Source organism: Trichomycterus rosablanca, chromosome 6 (genome assembly GCF_030014385.1).
Source record: "Trichomycterus rosablanca isolate fTriRos1 chromosome 6, fTriRos1.hap1, whole genome shotgun sequence".
Taxonomy (NCBI): Eukaryota; Metazoa; Chordata; class Actinopteri; order Siluriformes; family Trichomycteridae; genus Trichomycterus; species Trichomycterus rosablanca.
Genome location: NC_085993.1, coordinates 15,132,285 through 15,155,246, shown reverse-complemented (window position 1 = coordinate 15,155,246; position 22,962 = coordinate 15,132,285). Strand labels below are relative to the sequence as shown.

The following is a 22,962-nucleotide window of genomic DNA, read 5'->3' as shown; positions in this document are numbered from 1 at the left end:
GTTCTTAGATAGCTAGACGGATAGACAGATAGACAGATAGATTGATAGATACTTTATTATCCAGAGAGAAATAACTATAAACATGTACATACTCTTCCCATCAACAGCCAAAATTCCTTCTAAAAGAATCAAGATTGATCTTTAATTATACATTAATTAATGCTTTACTGAGAGACAGGTTTACCCAAAATATACCTTACACAAAAAGGTAAGCAGACATTCCAGAGTCTATCTATCCAAAAGCTCTTTATTCCCTGCCAAAACAACCTCCTTCCAACCACGCACTTCCCTCTCCCGCCCTCTCCCTCTATCTCTCTCTCTCTGGGTTTGTAGTGGCATTCCTTCTCTTTGCTTTCGGCTCCAGTATGTCTGGCCATGCTAAACGCCTGGGAGCCATTAGTTCAAGTAAAGCCCGACACCCCCCCCCCCTCTCCCCAACACACACACACACAGTTTTTATAATATTTGCAGTGAGAATGTGTGCACAAGAGAAGGTTATGTAGGGAAGGTGTTAGTGTATGTATCATTTCAGAAAGTCAGAAGCATAAGCAAAAAAGTCAGTGATGTGTATAATGGTATATGATTGTTAAAGTGAGAGTGTGCCCAGTATAAATATATAGATAACTGTGTGTGTGTGTGTGTGTGTGTGTGTGTTTGTGTGTGCGCGACATTGAGTGTGTGTTTGTATGAGCAAGAGTCTGCACTTAATTTATGAGAGGTAGGTCACACGCTCAATTGGCTCCATCACCCAAAAGTTTCCAAAGCTTGCAGCCAAGAGCACAGACCAAACGCGCGCACACACACGCACACACTCACGCATGCTTAAAAGCTAGCATTATAACTAAATAATCAACCTGCAAACCCAGACACTTCTTTCCTTCTAAGCATTTAAATGTAAAAATCAATATGCTTTTCTGAATAAGTATGCTGCTTCAATTTGTTTGTCCCTGAGGGCCAACCATATTCAATTCATATCTAATAGCCAGCATATTGCTTATGTGCACTTCTGTTGTAAATGAGATCAGGACAAAATATTACAAAAATATTACAATGTTTATTATTAACTTTAGAAGGCTATGACAATTTATGAAAATGAAAATTATTATTGTGTCAGACAAATAATTTAAATAAACCAGTAAGTTGCTCTGGTGGCACAGCAGTAAAATATGCTAGTTCTCTACCTCAGAGATTCAAACCCCAGAGCTATCGGATGGTCAGGCATCTAAACAGACATAATTTTCAATCAGGTGATGTCTGATCAGCATAGACGTTCGGAGGTGCACTTGACAGTGCGCTCTCAGTGTCGGTTAAAATAAGGTGGGTTGTATCGGGAAGGGCATCTGGCGTTAAAACTAAGCCAAATCAGGTTTGTGGACCAAAATGATCCACTGTTGCCACCCAATAAAATAAAAAGGAGCAGCCAAAAAAGCAAAAAGATTGCAATTAACCACTAAACCATCATCATTTATGCAACACCGCAATTATAGTTAGCAGCATATTTTACCAGCATATTTTCATTTAGTGTAGACAACTGAAAACCAAATTTTATAACTGTCAAAATGCTAAGTAAATGTTATCATGTAAACAGTAGTACTTTTGCATCTCCAATTCGCCTAACATACAGTGTATCACAAAAGTGAGTACACCCCTCACATTTCTGCAAATATTTCATTATATCTTTTCATGGGACAACACTATAGACATGAAACTTGGATATAACTTAGAGTAGTCAGTGTACAGCTTGTATAGCAGTGTAGATTTACTGTCTTCTGAAAATAACTCAACACACAGCCATTAATGTCTAAATAGCTGGCAACATAAGTGAGTACACCCCACAGTGAACATGTCCAAATTGTGCCCAAATGTGTCGTTGTCCCTCCCTGGTGTCATGTGTCAAGGTCCCAGGTGTAAATGGGGAGCAGGGCTGTTAAATTTGGTGTTTTGGGTACAATTCTCTCATACTGGCCACTGGATATTCAACATGGCACCTCATGGCAAATAACTCTCTGAGGATGTCAGAAATAGAATTCTTGCTCTCCACAAAGATGGCCTGGGCTATAAGAAGATTGCTAACACCCTGAAACTGAGCTACAGCATGGTGGCCAAGGTCATACAGCGGTTTTCCAGGACAGGTTCCACTCGGAACAGGCTTCGCCAGGGTCGACCAAAGAAGTTGAGTTCACGTGTTCGGCGTCATATCCAGAGGTTGGCTTTAAAAAATAGACACATGAGTGCTGCCAGCATTGCTGCAGAGGTTGAAGACGTGGGAGGTCAGCCTGTCAGTGCTCAGACCATACGCCGCACACTGCATCAACTCGGTCTGCATGGTCGTCATCCCAGAAGGAAGCTGACGCACAAGAAAGCCCGCAAACAGTTTGCTGAAGACAAGCAGTCCAAGAACATGGATTACTGGAATGCCCTGTGGTCTGACGAGACCAAGATAAACTTGTTTGGCTCAGATGGTGTCCAGCATGTGTGGCGGCGCCCTGGTGAGAAGTACCAAGACAACTGTATCTTGCCTACAGTCAAGCATGGTGGTGGTAGCATCATGGTCTTGGGCTGCATGAGTGTTGCTGGCACTGGGGAGCTGCAGTTCATTGAGGGAAACATGAATTCCAACATGTACTGTGACATTCTGAAACAGAGCATGATCCCCTCCCTTCGAAAACTGGGCCTCATGGCAGTTTTCCAACAGGATAACGACCCCAAACACAACCTCCAAGATGACAACTGCCTTGCTGAGGAAGCTGAAGGTAAAGGTGATGGACTAAACCCAATTGAGCACCTGTGGCGCATCCTCAAGTGGAAGGTGGAGGAGTTCAAGGTGTCTAACATCCACCAGCTCCGTGATGACATCATGGAGGAGTGGAAGAGGATTCCAGTAGCAACCTGTGCAGCTCTGGTGAATTCCATGCCCAGGAGGGTTAAGGCAGTGCTGGAAAATAATGGTGGTCACACAAAATATTGACACTTTGGGCACAATTTGGACATGTTCACTGTGGGGTGTACTCACTTATGTTGCCAGCCATTTAGACATTAATGGCTGTGTGTTGAGTTCTTTTCAGAAGACAGTAAATCTACACTGCTATACAAGTTGTACACTGACTACTCTAAGTTATATCCAAGTTTCATTTCTATAGTGTTGTCCCATGAAAAGATATAATAAAATATTTGCAGAAATGTGAGGGGTGTACTCACTTTTGTGATACACTGTACATGTCTTTGAACTGTAGAAAGAAACCAGAGATCCTACAAGGAGGAAACCTACATAGACACAAAAAGAACATGCAAACTTCACATAGAAAGGACACAGATCGCTCCACCAAGGAATCAAACCCAGGACCTTCTTGCTGTGAGGTAACAGTGCACCCACTGATAAAGGTATGATGAAATATGATGCATAAAAAGAGGAAGGAAAGTGAAGAGAAAAAATAAGCATAGCCATATCTATATATTAAAGGCCCCCTCAGTAATGATGTCTCCTGTGAAGGAGGTTCAGTTGGTCTTCAGCACAAAGAACTCTATAGTGTAAGGACAGAGAGCAATATAATACAAGGAATGATTGGGGGGAGGTGTTGGGGGAGAGTGAGAGAATGTGGCAGACAGAAGGGAAAGTGTCCCTGTTGACCTAAAAATGGCTGTTTTGATAAAACCTCTCTTCAAAACCTGTATCTGTGTAGGTCCGTCTCACACCTGCAATTTATCCTTTAATCTGTCGTTCTGTCTCCTGCTAGCCTCTGGGCAGAAGAGGCAGCTGTGTTATTACCACACACACCCAGACACTCACACCTGTGAATTGCAGGTGGCTCAGCTGTGTGTATGCTGGGAACACCTGGCAGTAAGAAGACACTTTGTAAGCATGCCTTTTCTTAGGTTCCCCAGGTTGCATTGCAGGAACTGTTCTTATTTGCCAAGAGCAATGTTCCCCACAATCTCTTACTAATACACACACTCAAACTTTGGGTCAGCGTGGTGTAAACACAATTAATTGGTAGGTTTTTAACTGGCAATCATGCACCATTGTTGTACAGTTAACAAAAGCAAAAGCAGTTGGTCATAGCTAAAATGTTAAATCAAAGCATTCACCCAAAATGCAATTCATCTGTCTGAAACTCAAAAAAGGACTGTGCTTGTTTTTCCCCTGATAATTTGTAATGCATGTGTAATAAATACAGACATCCATATGTAACATGGGCCAGCCAAGTCCTTACAGAAAAACAACTATTAACAGTTTAATATCTCTCTAGTTGCTGGAGACCCAGGCTGTGATCATCCTGCTGGCCCTCTTCCTTGACTCTTACATTAAGACTGTTAGTTAGCAGCAGGTAGGGGGACCTGCTATAGTCTGAATTTGCTATTAACAGCTTTAACAAAGCAGTGTAACCTTAACCTTTGTGCCTAGTGTATCTTTGGAGCTTTACAGTCATTTTTCATTGAACAGCCATGGATTTTGAGTGGTTTGTGTTGGAATAATTTTACCACTTACAACCTACTATACCAAAAGGAATGTAGAACAGAACATATGAAGAATAAAGAGGTGAGTGTGAGGAATTCAATACCACTATAAAAAGTATGAGAATATTTTGTATCACATACATTATACATAATTTTACATTATATTTTATTTTTCGTGCCGAATCCCACCACCTTATTCATCAGCTTTAGCTTATGTTTACTACACAAAACAACTGAACAGATAAAAATGACTGCATGCTAAAAGCACAATAATATCTTGAATCATTAAAACCAGTCAGAATTCATAAACCTTCTGCTTTATACATCAACAGTAAGAGGAGTGAATGTCAACCACACACAAATACACACATTCACACTTAGACACGCTCATACTCTCTGTCAACACACAGTAAGAGTTCTCACAGTCTAGAGCTCAGGGAATTTTTCTTCTTTTTTTAAATAATCCATTGGCCGCTGACAGCCATGGAACAGCTGGCTTTCCAATTGAGAAAATAGAGAAACCAAGAGGGGGAGGAAAAAAAATTGAGTGAGACGGCAGGGGAGACTAAGATGATCAAGCAAAGAAAAGAGTGATAGGGTTATTTAAAAAAAAAGCTTAGATTCCACAGTATATAAGTGGGGGTTAATTCCAGAGCATGCTTTGTCTGAAGCTGTGAATGTGAGTAGAAAAGAAGTGCGAGTGTATGTGTGTGTGTGTGAGAAAGCTTGAGGTAGAAGCTTATGTGGTGATAAGCTTCTTTCACTACTTTTGAACACACACACCCCCATAATGATCTATTGAATGATATACCAAGACAAATCCAGAAACTAATGCCATCAAAACAATGCTTTAAAAGCTCTTTATTTGCCACCAAAAGTGAGTTTCTGAATGAATTGGAGTTGATGTGTACACCCTACAAAACCACTTGACCACAGCCAAAACAAACCAGTGAAACAGTCTTAAGCTCTATTCCTTTGGGTAAACCATATAGCAAAAATCTCATGGAACAGCAATTTACGTTGACAGTGCACAATATGTTTTGCCAATCAAACAGCAAGGCAGTATTTTAATAAAACTACAAGTTTACAAGAGAGGAAACATGGGAATAAACTAATTGGTACAAACTCGATTTAAAGGCCAATTAATTACAATATTTAGATACTTAAAACAGTGTATAGTCAATGAAATTCATCAACATTTAACTGCTAAAAATCCCTAAGACTGATAAAAAAAAAAAAAAAATAACTGAAATGAATAGACAAAAAATTATTTAGCAGATGTCAATAACGTACATTAATTAGCAATGTCATTTTAATAATTACATACATTTTCATATGAAATGGACAAGGGCGCTCCAGTGGCACAACAGTAATTTATGCTAGCTCACTACAGCTGTGATCCAGGGTTCAAATTCTCAGCGGAGCTATCAGCCAGTCTATATAAGGACATGATTTGATATGTCTAAGAGGTGGCCGAGGCCCTGTGATGGATGGCGTCCTGTCCAGGGCGTGTTACTGCATTGCACCTAGTGATTCCATGAAAACCAGACCTGCCGCAACCCTGACCCAAGTAAAACATGACAATGAAATAAAAAAAATAAAAAAGACAAATACCCATCCCCCAGGTTCATGTAGAAGACAGTTTGATGTCAAGGTTTAAAATGTATATTTTCTGGGGCTGTCTGCAAATTGGAAAACTGGTTGTTTTAAGTAGTCATGGAAGCAATTTCTGACTGATGAGGTGCATTTTGAATATAAACATCAAAATAAGTTTTTACTAAAGCTACGTTTTAAGAAATGAATGTATTTAGTGTAACAACTATGCAAGAGGTTAACTTTGAATCAGCTAAGAACAAGATGCCCTTTGAATCAACTTGGAAACCAACATATTACTCCAGATGGAGAAACTACAGACAGCTGAGTGCTATCATCTTAGAATCAAGGCTTGGTCAGCATAAGACAACTTCAAGACAGAAGGCAACAATCAGCATTAAAACCAGGCGGCTCTAATCTTCCAGCCTCATATCCGCAACTCTAAACTCAAGCCAGAGTCCTGACTCCAGGAGGTCCGGTTCCACTAATAACAACCGTCTCCAGTAAAGCGCCGTTCTGTGCAACAGGCGCTGGAGGAGGGAGGTGGCACATCTGGATCCCATCGTTCCCAGTCCGTCTGCACAGCGCCATGCAACAAGAAACATCTGGTGGAGCTGATGTCAATTACCGCATCACGTTTCCCTTCTTGGATAATCTGTTCTTACACACTCACTCTCTCACAGATACACACACGCACATGCCACACACCACTGAAATCTACCAGGAACATCCACAGCTGCTAAACCTAGGATTACGGCAACAAACATTCTCTTGTAAAAACACAGGGCAGTTTTGAATAGATTTACCTAACCATTTAGAAGGGTGGGTCATTTGGGACCAGCATCCATGTATAAAGTTTTGGCCTAAGTTACATAATTATAGATTTTTTGGAAGAAACTCTTACTATTAAAGGAAGATGGAAAACAAATGAACCATCAACTCATTTTTAGTGTAACAACTCAATTTAAAAGGATTTAAATAAGAGTCTCTTGCACACACAAAAAAATTGAATCTCTGTTTGCAGTGTTCTCCTAACCAGATTTCATAATTTTGGGTGTTTGGGTGGTGGTCTATTACACTAGTCCAACACCGTTAAGCTCCAGGTTTGATGGCAGTGCTATCGACCAGTCGGGCGTCTACACATACATGACTGGCTATGTCTGAGGAGGTTGGAGGAGGGGCAAAGCCCTGAAATGAATTGGTGCCCTGTCTAGGGTATTCCTGTTGGGTGGTTAACCATTAACCAACAAGCTAATAGTGTACCATCAAAATATAAAACAGATGAACTGAATGCACTTAGAAATGTTATTGTCTTGAACCACTGCCTATACAAAAACTGGATTATTTGATAGTTACCGAGGTATTATCGTATTTGGGATTTTTCTGGGAGGATAAACTCTAGACCTGAATTCAGCATAGGATTCACCTGGCCTGGGGCTGCCTTAAACACTTACAGCTGGTGGTGTTGGGAAGCTGCTCTATTCTCCTCTCTCTCTCTCTCTCTCTCTCTCCATGTTTTTCTTGCTTTCTAACTGACATGCACAAAATCTCACAAATGACCCAAGTGCCAGGCTGCCAGCAATGGTGCCCCCTAGCAGCAAGAGCCAAAACCAATTAGAGCTCCAATTGAAACCTGAAGGGCCTCTTTGTCTGCTGTTTCCTTTCTTAAAGTCAGAGGAAAGGAATCCGACTTGCACATGTGCACACACTCATACAGCTAAAAAAATGAAAACCAAAAACTAACCTACTGTCCAAATGGCTACACATGCCTTCAATAAAGTGTAACTGAAACCAGACACCGAAAACAATAGGAACAGAAGGTCAACGAAAGAAAACAATGATGCTTATACACAAAATGACATGACGTCGTTAAGAGATCGTGTGAGATGTACGCATACTCGCATCCACATGCTGCCAGTGTACTGCTGTTGTTCATTTAGTGGACTAATACAGCTCCCGTGAGAGCTGCAGGACTGCCCTCTGGTGGTGCATAACGCACTTGTAACAACACTATCATCATCATCATCATCATTTTATCAGCGCCAAGAGTAAATCACTAAGAATAAAAATTTATGCTATTTATGTTATTAATGCTAAGGCTACACCCACAAAGTTCAACACAACAACAGTCTGTCTCATTTCTGTGTTTTTGGCACCAGTGTTTTTCCAGACAGACAGACACAGCCACACAGCGAGGCCTCCTGCAGCTCTGTTCTTCAGCAGCACCAAGGTCCAGATGGTGTGAAACTTTGCAGAGTGGATTAACTCCAAATCCTTCAGTATGAGGAGGGAACAGAGCAGTGGGAGCTCCAGAGCCCCACTGAGCACTTTTCACATAGACTGGACATGATTCTTTAACTCTTTATGCACACTGGTAGAGTCCCATAGCCTGAATGTTCAATCTAGCACCTGGAATAATATGTTGGTTTGTACAGTAGAACAAGTGGGGAATTCTTAACAAAAATATATTTATAGTAAAATCCTTTGAAGATTGAAGGTTTTACCATCCAGCACAAATATCTCACAGATTAGAACCACTTAACCACTGAATAGTGCTCAAGCCAAGATATACTTTTTATATAATAAAACACTGCCCATTTAATATCAAACCTCACGGTTATCCATAATGAGCTGCAGGTTTTCATGTAAACCCGGCATGATGGACACCTGATTCAGTTTGCTTAATCAGTTGATTTTGGTTTCAAGTGCAAGCAGGTGAAGCTCATCCATGGTTGGTATGAAAACCTGCATGTACTGGATAACAGTGCCACTACCTGAGGGAAAGGTATTCAGGTTACAACCATACGTTCAGGGTTCCACAGATTTTCTAAATGATTTAATTAAATTCATTTATTTATTTATTAGGATTTTAATGTCATGTTTTACACACTTTGGTTACATTCATGACAGAAACGGTAGTTACTCGTTACACAAGGTGCATCACTTCACAAGTTTAATGTCAAACACGTTCATGGACAATTAAGTATTTCCAATTCACTTCACTTGCATGTCTTTGGACTGTGGGAGGAAACTGGAGCTCCCGGAGGAAACCCACGCAGACACGGGGAGGACACGCACACAGAAAGGACCCAGACCGCCCCACCTGGGGATCGAACCCAGGACCTTCTTGCTATGAGGCGACAGTGCTACCCACTGAGCCACGGTGCCACCCCAGGTTTTTATGTACACCCGGCATGATCTACACCTGATTTAATCAGGTGCTTAATCAGTTGATTTTGGCTTCAAGTGCAATCAGGTGAAGCTCCTTCAAGGTTGGTATGAAAACTTGCATGTACTGGATAAAACTACTGTAAGTTATCTTAACGGTTTAATCAAATACCACAATAATAACAACAATTACAACAGCAACAGTGGGCGACACAGTGGCTAAGTGGGTAGCACTGTCACCTCACAGCAAGAAGGTCCTGGGTTCGATCCCAAAGGGGGCGGTCCGGGTCCTTTCTGTGTGGAGTTTGCATGTTCTCCCCATGTCTGTGTTGGTTTACTCTGGGTGCTCCGGTTTCCTCCCAATGTCCAAAGACATGCAAGGGAGGTAAATTGAAGATACTAAATTGTCCATGACTGTGTTCGATATAACCTTGTGAACTGATGAATCTTGTGTAATGAGTAACTAGTTTCCTGTCATGAATGTAACCAAAAGTGTGAAACATGACGTTAAAATCCTAATAAACAAACAAACAACAGCAATAATTCCCACAAGAAGACCAGCAGCTTTAAAACAAGCAATTCCAGTCATCACTATGAAATTGGTGTTTATATTCTGAAGAACCCCAAAAAGGGGGAAAAAATATGATACTCATATCTTCTAGTAGAAACAATTCAACATAAAACTGTAAACAATCCAAAGAAGTCTTTATAAAAGTGTACCCCAAAGTCAACCTTATAATGAAACTTTTGTTGTGTTAACTGAGTAGTGAATTGTATTTATTTTTCTTGAAAATAAAAACTTAATAAAGGTCAACACTATGAAGCAATGTGACCTTACATTAAAACGTATACAGTTCTCCTTATAAACCATTTAGAAAGTCGTGTGTGGTGCAAAACAGCCTGTATCTTGTTACGCATGTCCATTTTTTAGAAATGTTAGCCTCACAAAAACACCCAAATAATGTGTATCGAAAGCATTTCATAAAGTAAAATAAGGTTATACAAGATGCATCACGTCACAAGTTTAATGTCAAACACAATCATGAACAATTTTGTATCTCCAATTCACCTCACTTGCATGTCTTTGGACTGTGGGAGGAAACTGGAGCTCCCGGAGGAAACCCACGCAGACATGGGGAGGACATGCAAACTCCACACAGAAAGGACCCAGACCGCCCCACCTGGGGATCAAACCCAGGACCTTCTTGCTATGAGGCGACAGTGCTAACCACTGAGCCACGGTGCCACCCCAGGTTTTTATGTACACCCGGCATTATGTACACCTGTTAATCAGTTGATTTTGGCTTTAAGTGCAATAAGGTGAAACTACTTCAAGGTTCGTATGAAAACCTGCATGTACTGGATAACAGTGCCACTATTGTAATGGTTTAATTAAATACCACAATAATAACAACAACAACAACAATTATTACATAACAATAATAATTCTCACAACAAGACTGTCAACCAGCAGTTTAACCCCTTACCGCCGCTATTTGAAGTTTTCTGTTTGTCGCGAATTTGCTACGTCCGACCATAATGGCTACAATCGGCCATAATGTCTGCATATAAATAATGCTGTATTTAGATTGATTTCAGCACTCACATGCACTTTCTTTAGGAAATGCCATTCTAGTTCATTTGTATAATCATTATAAAATAGCATGTATGTATCTACTCTATATGTATGTGTGTGTATATACAGTATATATGTATTATATTATTACATACTATATATATATATATATATATATATATATATATATATATATATATATATATTATTACTGTGTGGAGTTTGCATGTTCTCCCCGTGTCTGTGTGGGTTTCCTCCGGGTGCTCCGGTTTGCTCCCACAGTCCAAAGACGTGCAAGTGAGGTGAATTGGAGACACTAAATTGTCCATGACTGTGTTTAATATTGCCTTGTGAACTGATGAACCTTGTGTAATGAGTAACTACCGTTCCTGTCATAAATGTAACCAAAGTGTAAAACATGACTTTAAAATCCTAATAAACAAACACTATATTATTATACGTATAGTGTGTTATTATATTATTATGACATATATATATATATATATATATGTGTATGTATATGTATGTATATGTATGTATGTTAGTCTACATACCTGAATGTAAAGTCTACATATCTGAGACGAAAGACGTTTCATTATTTTTTTTTTTTTTTTTTTTTTTTTTTACTATTTATGCCTGTTTACCATCTTTTACTATTTATGCCTGTTTAACATTTTTTACTATTTATGCCTGTTTACCATCTTTTACTATTTATGCCTGTTGTCGCTAATTTGCAACATACCTAAATTTATATCTATTTTGTGTGCTATGGACAAATGTACAATCTCCACTTAACGTAGCATCGGCTTTAAAGCAAAAACACAAATAATTAATTTTTGTATGTAATTATAAATAAATTCAGGCATTAAGGGGTTAAACCAAGCAATTCCACTCACTATGAAAATCACTATGAAATTGGTGTTTTTATTTATGAAGGACCCCAAAGAGGGCAGTAAAAACATGATTTTCATATCTTCTAGTAGAAACAATTCAACATAAAACTGTAAACAACCCAAAGAACATTTGAAAAAAAATTTAAATGCTCATACCCTAAACTCGACCTTATAATAAAACTTTTGTTGTGTTGACTGAGTAGTGAAAATAAAACCTCAATGATGAAGGCCAACAGTACGAGCCAATGTGACCTTACATTAAAACGTATACAGTTCTCGTTATAAACCATTTAGAAAGTCGTTTGTGGTGCAAAACAGCTGTATCTTGTTAAGATGTTACGCATGTCCATTTTATAGAAACGTTAGCCTCACAAAAACACCCAAATAATGTGTATCGAATGCATTTCATAAGGTAAAATAAGGTCACAGTATTCCGTCCGCACCCGGTTTCACACAGTCTATTTTGAAATAGTTTTAACTACTAATATTAGGTAGTAAATTTATCCAGGTAAAAAAATAAAAGATTAAATACCACCGAAAAGTGTTTGTCATTTACCAAACGTAGGAAATTCGGTTTTATTCGAATTATTACAAAATGACGTACGGAAAACAGTGAGCTGTATCCTCAAGTCTCCTCAGTGTTGACAGTTGAGTTATTCGGTTGACAGTTGAGACACATTTTCTCCTTTCAAAAAGTCGAATTTAAATCCAAACTAGAACATAAAAGTGTTAGACTTACATTGGTAAGTGCCCGAAATTCCGACCATACCTCCTTCAAGGCAGACTTTATAAGCCAAAGCTTCGGCCTGTGTCTTTTGCTAATGTGTAACCTGCACTGTGAAAACACCTCACAGCAGCGCGAGCTCCTGACAGTGAAGAGCGCGCGCTGCACAGCTGAAGAGACACGAGCCGGTGAAGAGGGCGGAGCTACAGGGAATCGACACGGACTTCCCGGAGTTGTGCCCTCAAACACAATAAACACTCATTATTGAGACACACTGCTTCTCCATGCCCTCATAAATAATCGCTGTCCTTCACAACCTACCACACGTGTCGCCGCGTGTAGAAAGTCAATACGTAATTAGTAAGATTTCCAACACCTGTCACCAATTAACCACCTGATGACCTATCAGCCACATGATTAGCCAACGCGCACCTGATCAACCATAAACAATGTTGGAAAATATACTGTTTTGATGGATAAATACTTCATACACAGTCCTAAATGTATTATAATTTAGAGTGGTCTTAACTGCCAAAACAGAATCTGGAGAAATGACATATAAAAAAATAATAAACAAAGTAAAATACCTCGTTAATGGTTAAGGGTTAAGGTGCTTGCAAGGCCTAGTCAATTTCAGATTTGTCTATCACCGGGACCAATATAACATAGAAATGAAAGAAATTGTATAGGAAAAGGTACCATTATTGAACCACTATGCTTTAAAAAGCCATTCTCTCTGTTTCTTCCAGTAAATGTCTAACAGTATTGTGATTATATTCATAAGTCAGCGCAGGGGCGTAACAACGGGGGGTTGGGGGGGTGGGGGGGACAGGTGCACTGGAGCCCATGGCAGGAGAAGGGGGCCCTCCACGACCTGCACTCGCCAGGTCGTTATTATTATATTACAATATTTCCGTAAAGTAAAATGAAAATAACTAAAACTACCAGAGCCATATATAGTATATATATATATATATATATATATATATATATATATATATATATATATATATATATATATATATACAGTATATATGTGGAATGAAATTTGTTGAGGGGGCCCAAAAAAATGTTTTGCACTGGGGCCCATGCTTGCCTCTCAGCAAGAAGGTCCTGGGTTCGATCCGCAGGTGGAGTGGTCTGGGTCTTTTTTGTGTGGAGTTTACATGTCCTCCCTGTGTCTGCATGGGTTTCCTCCAAGAGCTCCAGTTTCCTTCCATAGTCCAAAGACATGCAGCACCAGATTTAGCACTAGTAACAGCAGATAAAAATGTATACATTTTGTTGGTAACATTAACGTCCAACCTCTGCATGTTTTGGTGAGTTGTGAAACCAATGTACCCAATGGAATAGATGTTCAGTACAAATAATACATATGACAGGCCAATGCTGAATTTTAATATCAACAATATAATGTAATGTTTAACTGGCATTTGACAGAAAGATTAACCAAGTTAATAGAAAGAATAAACAAGGGTTACTGTTTAGAGGGTGTTTTTTTCATTATTGATGCATAATGACAGTTCTCTAGTCTTCCCAGCATGGATAGACCACCAACTCTTCAAATGGTTAAGTATGGAACCCAAAACCCATGTTGCTTTACATTATCCAATCTACCAGCTGAGCTATTGTTTCGATCGCCCTATAATATAGTGACACAACAGTGACACAATAGTGTTTCACAAACTACTTGAAACTGAATAGTAGCACAGCCCTGCAGAGTTTTCTACAGCATAAACAGTAACAGTGATAGGTAGGATAAAACAAATAAAACTGGTTAATGTTCTGACAAGGTAATGCTTCATGCATTTCAAATAAGCAACTTCCAGTAGCACTTCAAGAAAATGAATTGCTTCATTAATGATTCATGAAGACAGCATATCATGGTCTCATTTTGCTGCAACCCAGGAAACAGATGACACAGAACCACATTTTGTTAGCTGCTAATGTATTCTTCTTTGAAATGGCCATACTTTATCTGGTATTTCATTTTACAAAATATAGGATTATTGCCTGTGTGAAAATGCAAAGTTTTATTCCATAGACCAAAGTAAGGATCCGGGACCCCAACCTGCCTGCTATTCCTGGTTTAACTAGAGAGCTAGTATGGGTGCCGGGCAAAGGTACATCCTTACATTTATATTTAGCTGGGACACCTTTAAAAAGGTGCTTATGTTGCATAAATATTTATGTTGTGTTCTTTTCAGAGAGTTCTCTATGGAAAAGTATGGAAATATCTTGACATGGAACAAGCTAACATCAATGATGTGTTTTCCCTAACCCTAACCCTAACCCTAACCCTAGAGCATTTGAAGATGCAAGATGAAAATAGGGGTCTGATCAAGGAAAGGATAGAATTAATTGTGTGTTGTCAGCATAGAAATGGTAAACCCAATACAATGCTATGACGTTCAAAGACAGAAAGCTGAAAAACAAGGGAAAAAGATGTATCTGTACTAACGTGAGACTACAGTTTAGAGCTTATTTAAAGCAAACATGGGCCCCCTTAAGACACCTGGTATAATTGTCTCTTGTGGAATGAGGTAGGATCAGGAAGACTTTAAAACCAGGGCTCGGTACCAGTGAATTACACTACCAAGGGAGTTTGATTAATTATAATTTAGGATAACAAAATATATGTATGCCATTAGGGAATAAATGCAGCAAAAGAAAAAATAACTTGCCCCTAAAAATTAGTTTAGTCTTACTTTGTATCAGTAGGTACAGTTGATCAACTGATAAGAGGAATAAATTGTAAAAGTGCATGAAATAAAAAGAGAAAGAAGGTCATTTAAACATGTAGTCTCAAATTTTAGGCCATACAGTGTCATACAAGTTAAAAACAGTTAAATGAAGACATAAAACATGTTTACTTTACCAGTTTTACTTTTACTTTAGTAGTTTTCATAGAACGTATTTTTCTTACAAATGTGTATTCAAACATATAGTATAATATAAGCTTAGTAGTTGTATGTTTAATTGCCAGGGCCATTGTGGCTTAGTAACATGGATTACATTGGCTTACTGGGGCTTTATGACCACTAATAAACCAGCTGAACCCAGCTCTTATACACTGTTCCCATCTCAAAACAGGATACATAGATGCTGTGGCTTATCTCCCCCCCCCCCCTTCCAAGCTCTGACTCCCACGCAAACACATGCCACTCGTTTTTTTCCCTGTCCACCCTGCGAGCAGACCACCTGCTCTAGAACATGCTGCACAGCTGCCAGCCTGCAACCACAAATGAACACCAGTGTGAATGAGGAAACGAGAAAATGAGACGTCTTTCTTATAACTGCTTTCTCTTGTTTGCTTAATTTAACTGCCTTTTGGATTTATTGATTTAGATTTTGCAAAGTGACACTATGCAAAACTGTATTGGATTTAGTTCTGCCTAAATGTAAATGTAAAAAAAAAATACAGAAACAGGTGATTTAGATGAATAAAAGATTAAAAGGAGCATGAGCTGATTGCTGGACCAGGCTAGCTCCTGCTGCCAAATATACAACTTTTGTTTGTTTAACATGGTTATTGGTTTAAAACACAACACATCTTGGTCACCGGGGCATTCTGCTTGGATGTTACAGCAGGGTTTGTTAGTTTGATGTTTAGGGCATGTTAAGATGGAGACAAATAGTCCGCTGTAATGACCCCTAACAGGAGCAACTGAAAGAAGAAGAAAAAGAACCTTCTATATTACTGTTGTTAATTGAGTTACATCTTCTAAACTGTTACATTGCATTGTTACAGAACCATATTGTATTTACACAAACCAGTTCATACTGTTATCCAATCCACCATTACAACAAGCACTGACCACTCAGAACCTGGGGGCGGCATGGTGGCTAAGTGGTTAACACTGTCACCTCACAGCAAGAAGGTCCTGGATTCGATCCCCAGGTTGGGCATCCCGGGTCCTTTCTGTGTGGAGTTTGCATGTTCTCCCCGTGTCTGCAAGGGTTTTGGGTTTACTCCGGGAGCTCCGGTTTCCTACCACAGTCCAAAGACATGCAAGTGAGGTGAATTGGAGATACAAAATTGTCCATGACTGTGTTTGACATTAAACCTGTGAATTAATGAATCTTGTGTAATGAGTAACTGCTGTGTCTGTCATGAATGTAACCAAAGAGTGTAAAACATGTTAAAATCAACAAACTCAGGACCTGTATCAGAACATGTATCTCTCCAGCAGAAAGCAGATCAGACAATTACAATGCTAATGCTAATTTGTGATTTTTCAGTGAGGAAGGCAGTTCTAGATTTAAAAGCAATGTTGCTTTATTACTTTGCTTATTTTGTGTACACAAAGTACCCTAGTTGGTCTGCAAAATGTATTTTTTTTAAGATAAATTGCATTCATAAGGATTTTAGTTAAGGATTAAATGCTGAGTCAAAGCTAACTGCTAACTGCACCACAATTGTGGACAATTTCTAGCTAAAATCATTTAGTCCCAGACTAACTGCTTTCACTTTGACATAACAATGTGTCTTAAATGTGTCCCTGGTATTCCTTTTGAGACATTTGTTTAAAAACAGAACAGGTGAAATGAAGTGTTGTTACGTAGCCATGCTTTGTTTTTTTTATTTGGATCACTACTAACTGTTATAGTAAGTAGTCCCTGGTCATGGCATTAAGTAGAAATCCCTGGTCATGGCATTAAGTAGAAATCCCTGGTTATGGCATTAATATGCATTTTGGCTATGAATATAAAATTCATGTCACTTGGGATGTCTTTTGTGATGATAATTTGCAACGGACAAATTAAACAGAAAGTCAGCCACAGAGAGAGAGAGAGACCTGGTGTGTGTGTGTCTGTGTGTGTGTGTTACATTAACAAAAAGGGCCTTAAATTAAATTGAATGGCAGAAGTCATCCAGCTGATCTGACTCGTGGCAGTGTGTGTGTGTGTGTGTGTGTGTGTGTGTGTGTGTGTGTGCGCAGGATGCACGCACGTGTTTATTTGACAGCTGGGATTGCCTCTTTGAATGTGAGTCTTTTGTCACCAGGCCTTTTAGAGCACCAGCAGGTCTGTCACTGAGCAACAGCTTGAGCGTGACCCAGGCATGCGCCACACACACTTACACGTTTTCGATGACCTGACTGCGCCTGTACTGTCCCTCCATCGTGACAATGCCAAAGGCCTCATTCCAGCCTCCTCCACTCCCCTTGCTCCCCTGCTGTTCATTATACCCCAAGCTCATCAGCGCGTATCTGTGTGTGTCCATGTGCGCACGTGTGTACCTGCTGTTCTTTCGAGCACTTCAGTATGCAGCAAAAGGACGGGGTCAGAGAGGTCAGCCGGCAGACGCCTGGTTAAACCTCCAGAGGAAAGCGTCTATATCCACACGCCATGTCACCATGTCCAGACAGACAAACAGAAAGATTATATACGGCCAGATGGAAAATGAAGATTGCGTATCATCTGCTGGCATAATGCAGGTCACTCCTTATCAATCATACATACACATATATTTACATTTATATTAATGGCACTCCTATAGACACACACACACACACACACACACACAAAGATAATGTGACGCATTTGAAACTGTCAAACTGTCATAAACAAATGTACTTTTGTTTTACTTACACTGATCAGGCATAACATTATGACCACCTTCCTAATATTGTGTTGGTTCCCCTTTTGCTGCCCCATAAGCAACAAACTGTGATGCACTGTGTATTCTGACACCTTTCTATCAGAACCAGCATTAACTTCTTCAGCAATTTGAGCTACAGTAGCTCGTCTGTTGGATCGGACCACATGGACCAGCCTTCGCTCCCTACATGCATCAATGAGCCTTGGCCGCTCATGACCCTGTTGCCGGTTTACCACTGTTCCTTCCTTGGACCACTTTTGATAGATACTGACCACTGCAGACCGGGAACACCCCACAAGAGCTGCAGTTTTGGAGATGCTCTGACCCAGTCGTCTAGCCATCACAATTTGGCCCTTTGTCAAACTCGCTTAAACCCTTACGCTTGTCCATTTTTCCTGCTTCTGACACATTAACTTTGAGGATAAAATGTTCACTTGCTGCATAATATATCCCACCCACTAACAGGTGCCGTGATGAAGAGATAATCAGAGTTATTCACTTCTCCTGTCAGTGGTCATAATGTTTTGGCTAGTCGGTGTATTTTAACAAAACATTATTTTATGTAGTGAATAAAATGGCACTCAGGTGGCACAGCTGTCTGTTCCGCTAGCCTTCCACCGATGAGACCCGGTTTTGAATCTCAACAGTGCTATTGACCAACTGGGTGTCTACACAAGAATAATTGGTTATGTCTGGTGTATGGCTGAAGTCCTGTGATGGATTGGTACCCTATCCAGGGTATTCCTGCCTAGCAGCCAGTGTTTCCCTGTGGGAACCAGCTTGCTGTGACCCTGACCAGCATAAAGCGATTGATGACAATGAAATAAATAATAACATTTGAGTTTGTTTACTTTAATATGCTTTTATAAGGCCTCAAGCGCTGTCACCTCACAGCAAGAAGGTCCTGGGTTTGATTTCCAGGTGGTGCGGTCTGGGTCCTTTCTGTGTGGAGTTTGCATGTTCTCCCCGTGTCCACATGGGTTTCCTCCCACAGTCCACAGTATATTATTAACAGCTTTTCAGAGAATAATGTATTACCACATATTGCTCAAAAATAAAGTTTTGCTGGTAACATCTTGGAGATCATGGTGACATAGCTGGTTAAGCAACATGGCTCCTATGGACCTGGGTTCTTGCTTCACGTATCAAGTTTCTTCTATGTAGGTTTTCTCTGGGTACTCTGGTGTCACCCTACATGGTTCCTGGAAATTAGCAAATGAATGCGTGAGTGTGTGTTCACCTTCATTGTCAAACTGTCCATTGTGTATTAGGGGGATCCATGACAGTACTGACAAGGATTAAGCAGGTACTGAAATAACATACGAGTAAGGGAATGAAAGTTAAGAAAACTACAGTGGCCTTTAAATTACAATTTGTAACAGCTGTAGCCTAGTGGTTAAGGTACTGGACCAGTGATCAGAGGGTTGCTGGTTCAAGCCCCACCACTGCCAGGTTGCTGCTGTTGGGCCCTTGAGCAAGGCCCTTAACCCTCAGATGCTCAGACTGTATACTGTAATTGTAATGTAAGTCGCTTTGGATAAAGGCGTCTGCTAAATGCTGAAAATGTAAATGTAACATCCATCCATTGTCTATTTTACAATTGCTTTATCCTGGTCAGGGTTGTGGTGGGTGCAGATTACTGGGCGAAAGGTAGGAAACACCCCAGACAAGTCACCAGTACATTTATTGCTTTATTGGCATGACAAATAAGGACATTCGTATTGCCAAAGCTCAGTTACAGAGAAAAATAAAAATAACAATAAGAAAGAACAAATATATACAAAACAGGTACAGGTGCAAAAAATAAAATAGAATAAAATGTTAATAAAAACAGTGCAAATAATAACAATAATATTTATAACATTTACAGTTATGAGTTAATCATAAAAATTAGATTGTGTGTGTGTGTGTGTGTGTGTGTATGAGACATGGTCACCCACTGTCCCTCACCTGGTGGCAGGTGTGTGTGTAGAGTGCTGCTAGCGTGCAGTTTGTCGGGGTCTGGGAGGGAGTTGAACACACACTCACAATCATAGTCACACCTAGGGCAGTTTCGTCTCTCCAATTAACCTGACTTCATGTCTTTGGAGTGTAGGGGGCAACCGGAGCACCCAGAGGAAACCATGCAGACACTGAGATAACATGCAAAGCCCACATAGAAAGGACTCCACCTGGGAATGAACCTAGGACCATCCTTCTGTGAGGCGACAGTGCTACCCACCAAGCCACCATGTTGCCAATTTGTAACAAAAAACCCACAAAATATTGCATTTTATATAATATAAAATACATTATATTTTGTTTTAAATATTTTTCTACACAGGCACATATACATACTCATGTAACATGCTGTTTAAATCCACTATATATCTGATAATCTAGTAAACACTGTTACATCATTACATGTTTCAGGTTAATGCATTACATATAAGACTGTTGCTTGATCATGCTGTATGGGTCTGTTATTAAATGTGCTTGTGTGGAAGTGAGCAAATGTTGAAGAGACATGTCACACAGGGGCCATATGGATCCTGTACCATATGGAGACTCAGTAGCAGCCTGGATTAGATATAACACTGGGCCAGCTGGCTATTGTTTTGGTGAAGATAAGCTCGGTCTCTGTGTCTTCAACAGCCATTTAAGGCTTGTATTAGGCATTACCGGTAAAATAAAAGTTTGTCAATAATGCAAGCCATCAACCTCGTTATGTCTGCAGTCATTCAGAGAACATGCACTGGCACATTTAAAAACACAGTCTTTTAATACATTCTAACCAGTAGAATTCTAAGAAATAAACAACTACTTAGCCTGTTTAAGTGGAAGAATAAACACCTTGCTTACCTGCTTGTGTTAAATAATACTTGGAATTCCTAGAGCTATTTTTCAGCAGTTTCTATAATTCTGTTCATTTTGCATAGTTTGTTTGTGTACATTATGCAAAACTGTTAAAAAATGTATGCAATAAACATTCATATTAACAACTGAACCCCCTCATGAATGGATCAGGATGGATGATCATTTACAAATCCTTAATAGGGTGATTCTTCAATTGCGGGCTCTTTTTACCATCTTAACTTTTGAAAAATAAAATTAGTAATAATTTAGTTTTAATTATGTCAAGATAATGCTTACATGCTTTAGAGCAAATACTTAATGATGGCTATAATTGAGCTTATATAGAATTTTAATATTTCATATTTATTTGCGAAGTGGCATAGCAAAATGTCATTATGTGTTGGTAATGACGTGTTGCGGTAATGACAATTTTTACTTTTTAAGAAAAAAACTAGCTAGGCCATGGATTTGCTAAAGCTAGTCAACAGCTAGTACAAGATGCACTTTAAATACATATAAATAATGTGTAAATTTCTTTTTTTTTGGTAAAGTACTGCCATATTGATGTAAATGGTAATGACACTGAATAAATATACTCTATGATCAGGAGGAATACATGATTAAATTACTCACATTTCCAGACATTAAAATGTAAATTTTCTCTCATGGCTGGCATGTGCTTCCTTGCGAGTCTTTGTTTCCATGGTTACAACATAAACAAGTGTTACCTTCAAATGATTCCCTACAGAAACCATACACTGTTGCGGTAATGATGATAATGCTGGGGACAGTAATATATTGCTCAAAAATATGCATAGGTTGGAAATCATAATTATTTTTATAATTGGAAATCATAATTATTTTTTATAATTGGAAATCATAATTATTTTGGTATGTAATTTTTTTCAGTGATGCAATGAATGATCGTTTTAATACCTAAAATATTTGTTTTGTAATAAAGTATTTTTAACACAAATTTATAACCTAGGGACGTAAAAGTTCTCCCAATTTAAGAATCACCCAATTAATATTATAATGTTATTAGGATGTTAGTGATTAACCATCTAACTGATGAAGCAGTCATTGTTTAATTAATGCTCTCAGTTAAGACTCCTTTGTCCCCGCTTCATGTACTCTTCTGTCTATTCCATCCATCCATCCATCCATCCATCCATCCATCCATCTTTCCTTCCTTCCTTCTTTCCTTCCTTCCATCCATCCATCCATCCATTCATCCATCCATCTTTCCTTCCTTCCTTCCTTCTTTCCTTCCTTCCATCCATCCATCCATCCATCCATCCATTCATCCATCCATCCATCCATCCATCCATCCATCCATCCATCTTTCCCTCCTTCCTTCTTTCCTTCCTTCCATCCATCCATCCATCCATCCATCCATTCATCCATGCATCTTTCCTTCCTTCCTTCCTTCCTTCTTTCCTTCCTTCCATCCATCCATCCATCCATCCATCCATCCATCTTTCCTTCCTTCCTTCCTTCCTTCCTTCCTTCCTTCCTTCCTTCCATCCATCCATCCATGCATCCATCCATCCATATTTCCTTACTTCCTTCTTTCCTTCCATCCATCCATCCATCCATCCTTCCTTCCTTCCTTCCTTCCTTCCTTCCATCCATCCATCCATCCATCCATCCATCCATCCATCCATCCTTCCTTCCTTCCTTCCTTCCATCTATCTAGCTATAGCTTTAAATCAATTATTCATCAGAAATACATGAACATGAAATTATGGATGTTGTCATGTTTTTTGAATAGCAGGATATTTTGTTAACACTGCTTTGTCACAGTTACTTAACTTCCTACAAATTGTTGCTCATCTTAAAACCTACTGCTAGTCTGTATTACCCTGACTTGATTAAACCTTTGGGAACTCAATAACCAGCGTTAATTTACTTCAGTTTTGATGTGTTATATAAACCCCACCCAGAGATTCAAGTGTTCAAGGTGTGTTGCAATCATGGTAAAAACTAAGAAGCTGCCATGAAGGCTGAGAGAGCACCGCTCTAAATGTGCCAGTGGCGAGCATACGATCACTTCATCATCGTTACTGAAACATCAAATAACATACAAACTTATTACTGTATCTTATCCATG

The 22,962-nt window shown here is 39.4% G+C and overlaps 1 protein-coding gene across 3 annotated transcripts in view; it reads right to left on the bottom strand.

Moving 5' to 3' along the window:
* Positions 1-12,491, bottom strand: part of cbfa2t2 (CBFA2/RUNX1 partner transcriptional co-repressor 2) — a 36,417-nt gene extending 23,926 nt beyond the window's left edge. For 2 of the 3 annotated variants that reach the window (XM_062997483.1, XM_062997484.1), the window contains exon 1: positions 12,425-12,485. In XM_062997483.1, coding sequence (XP_062853553.1) covers positions 12,425-12,452 — 28 coding nt within the window. In that variant the 5' untranslated portion in view covers positions 12,453-12,485. Of the gene's footprint in view, positions 1-12,424 lie in introns of all 3 variants that reach the window. The other variant, XM_062997485.1, reaches the window with a different exon arrangement.
* Between the last annotated feature and the right edge of the window lie 10,471 nt (positions 12,492-22,962).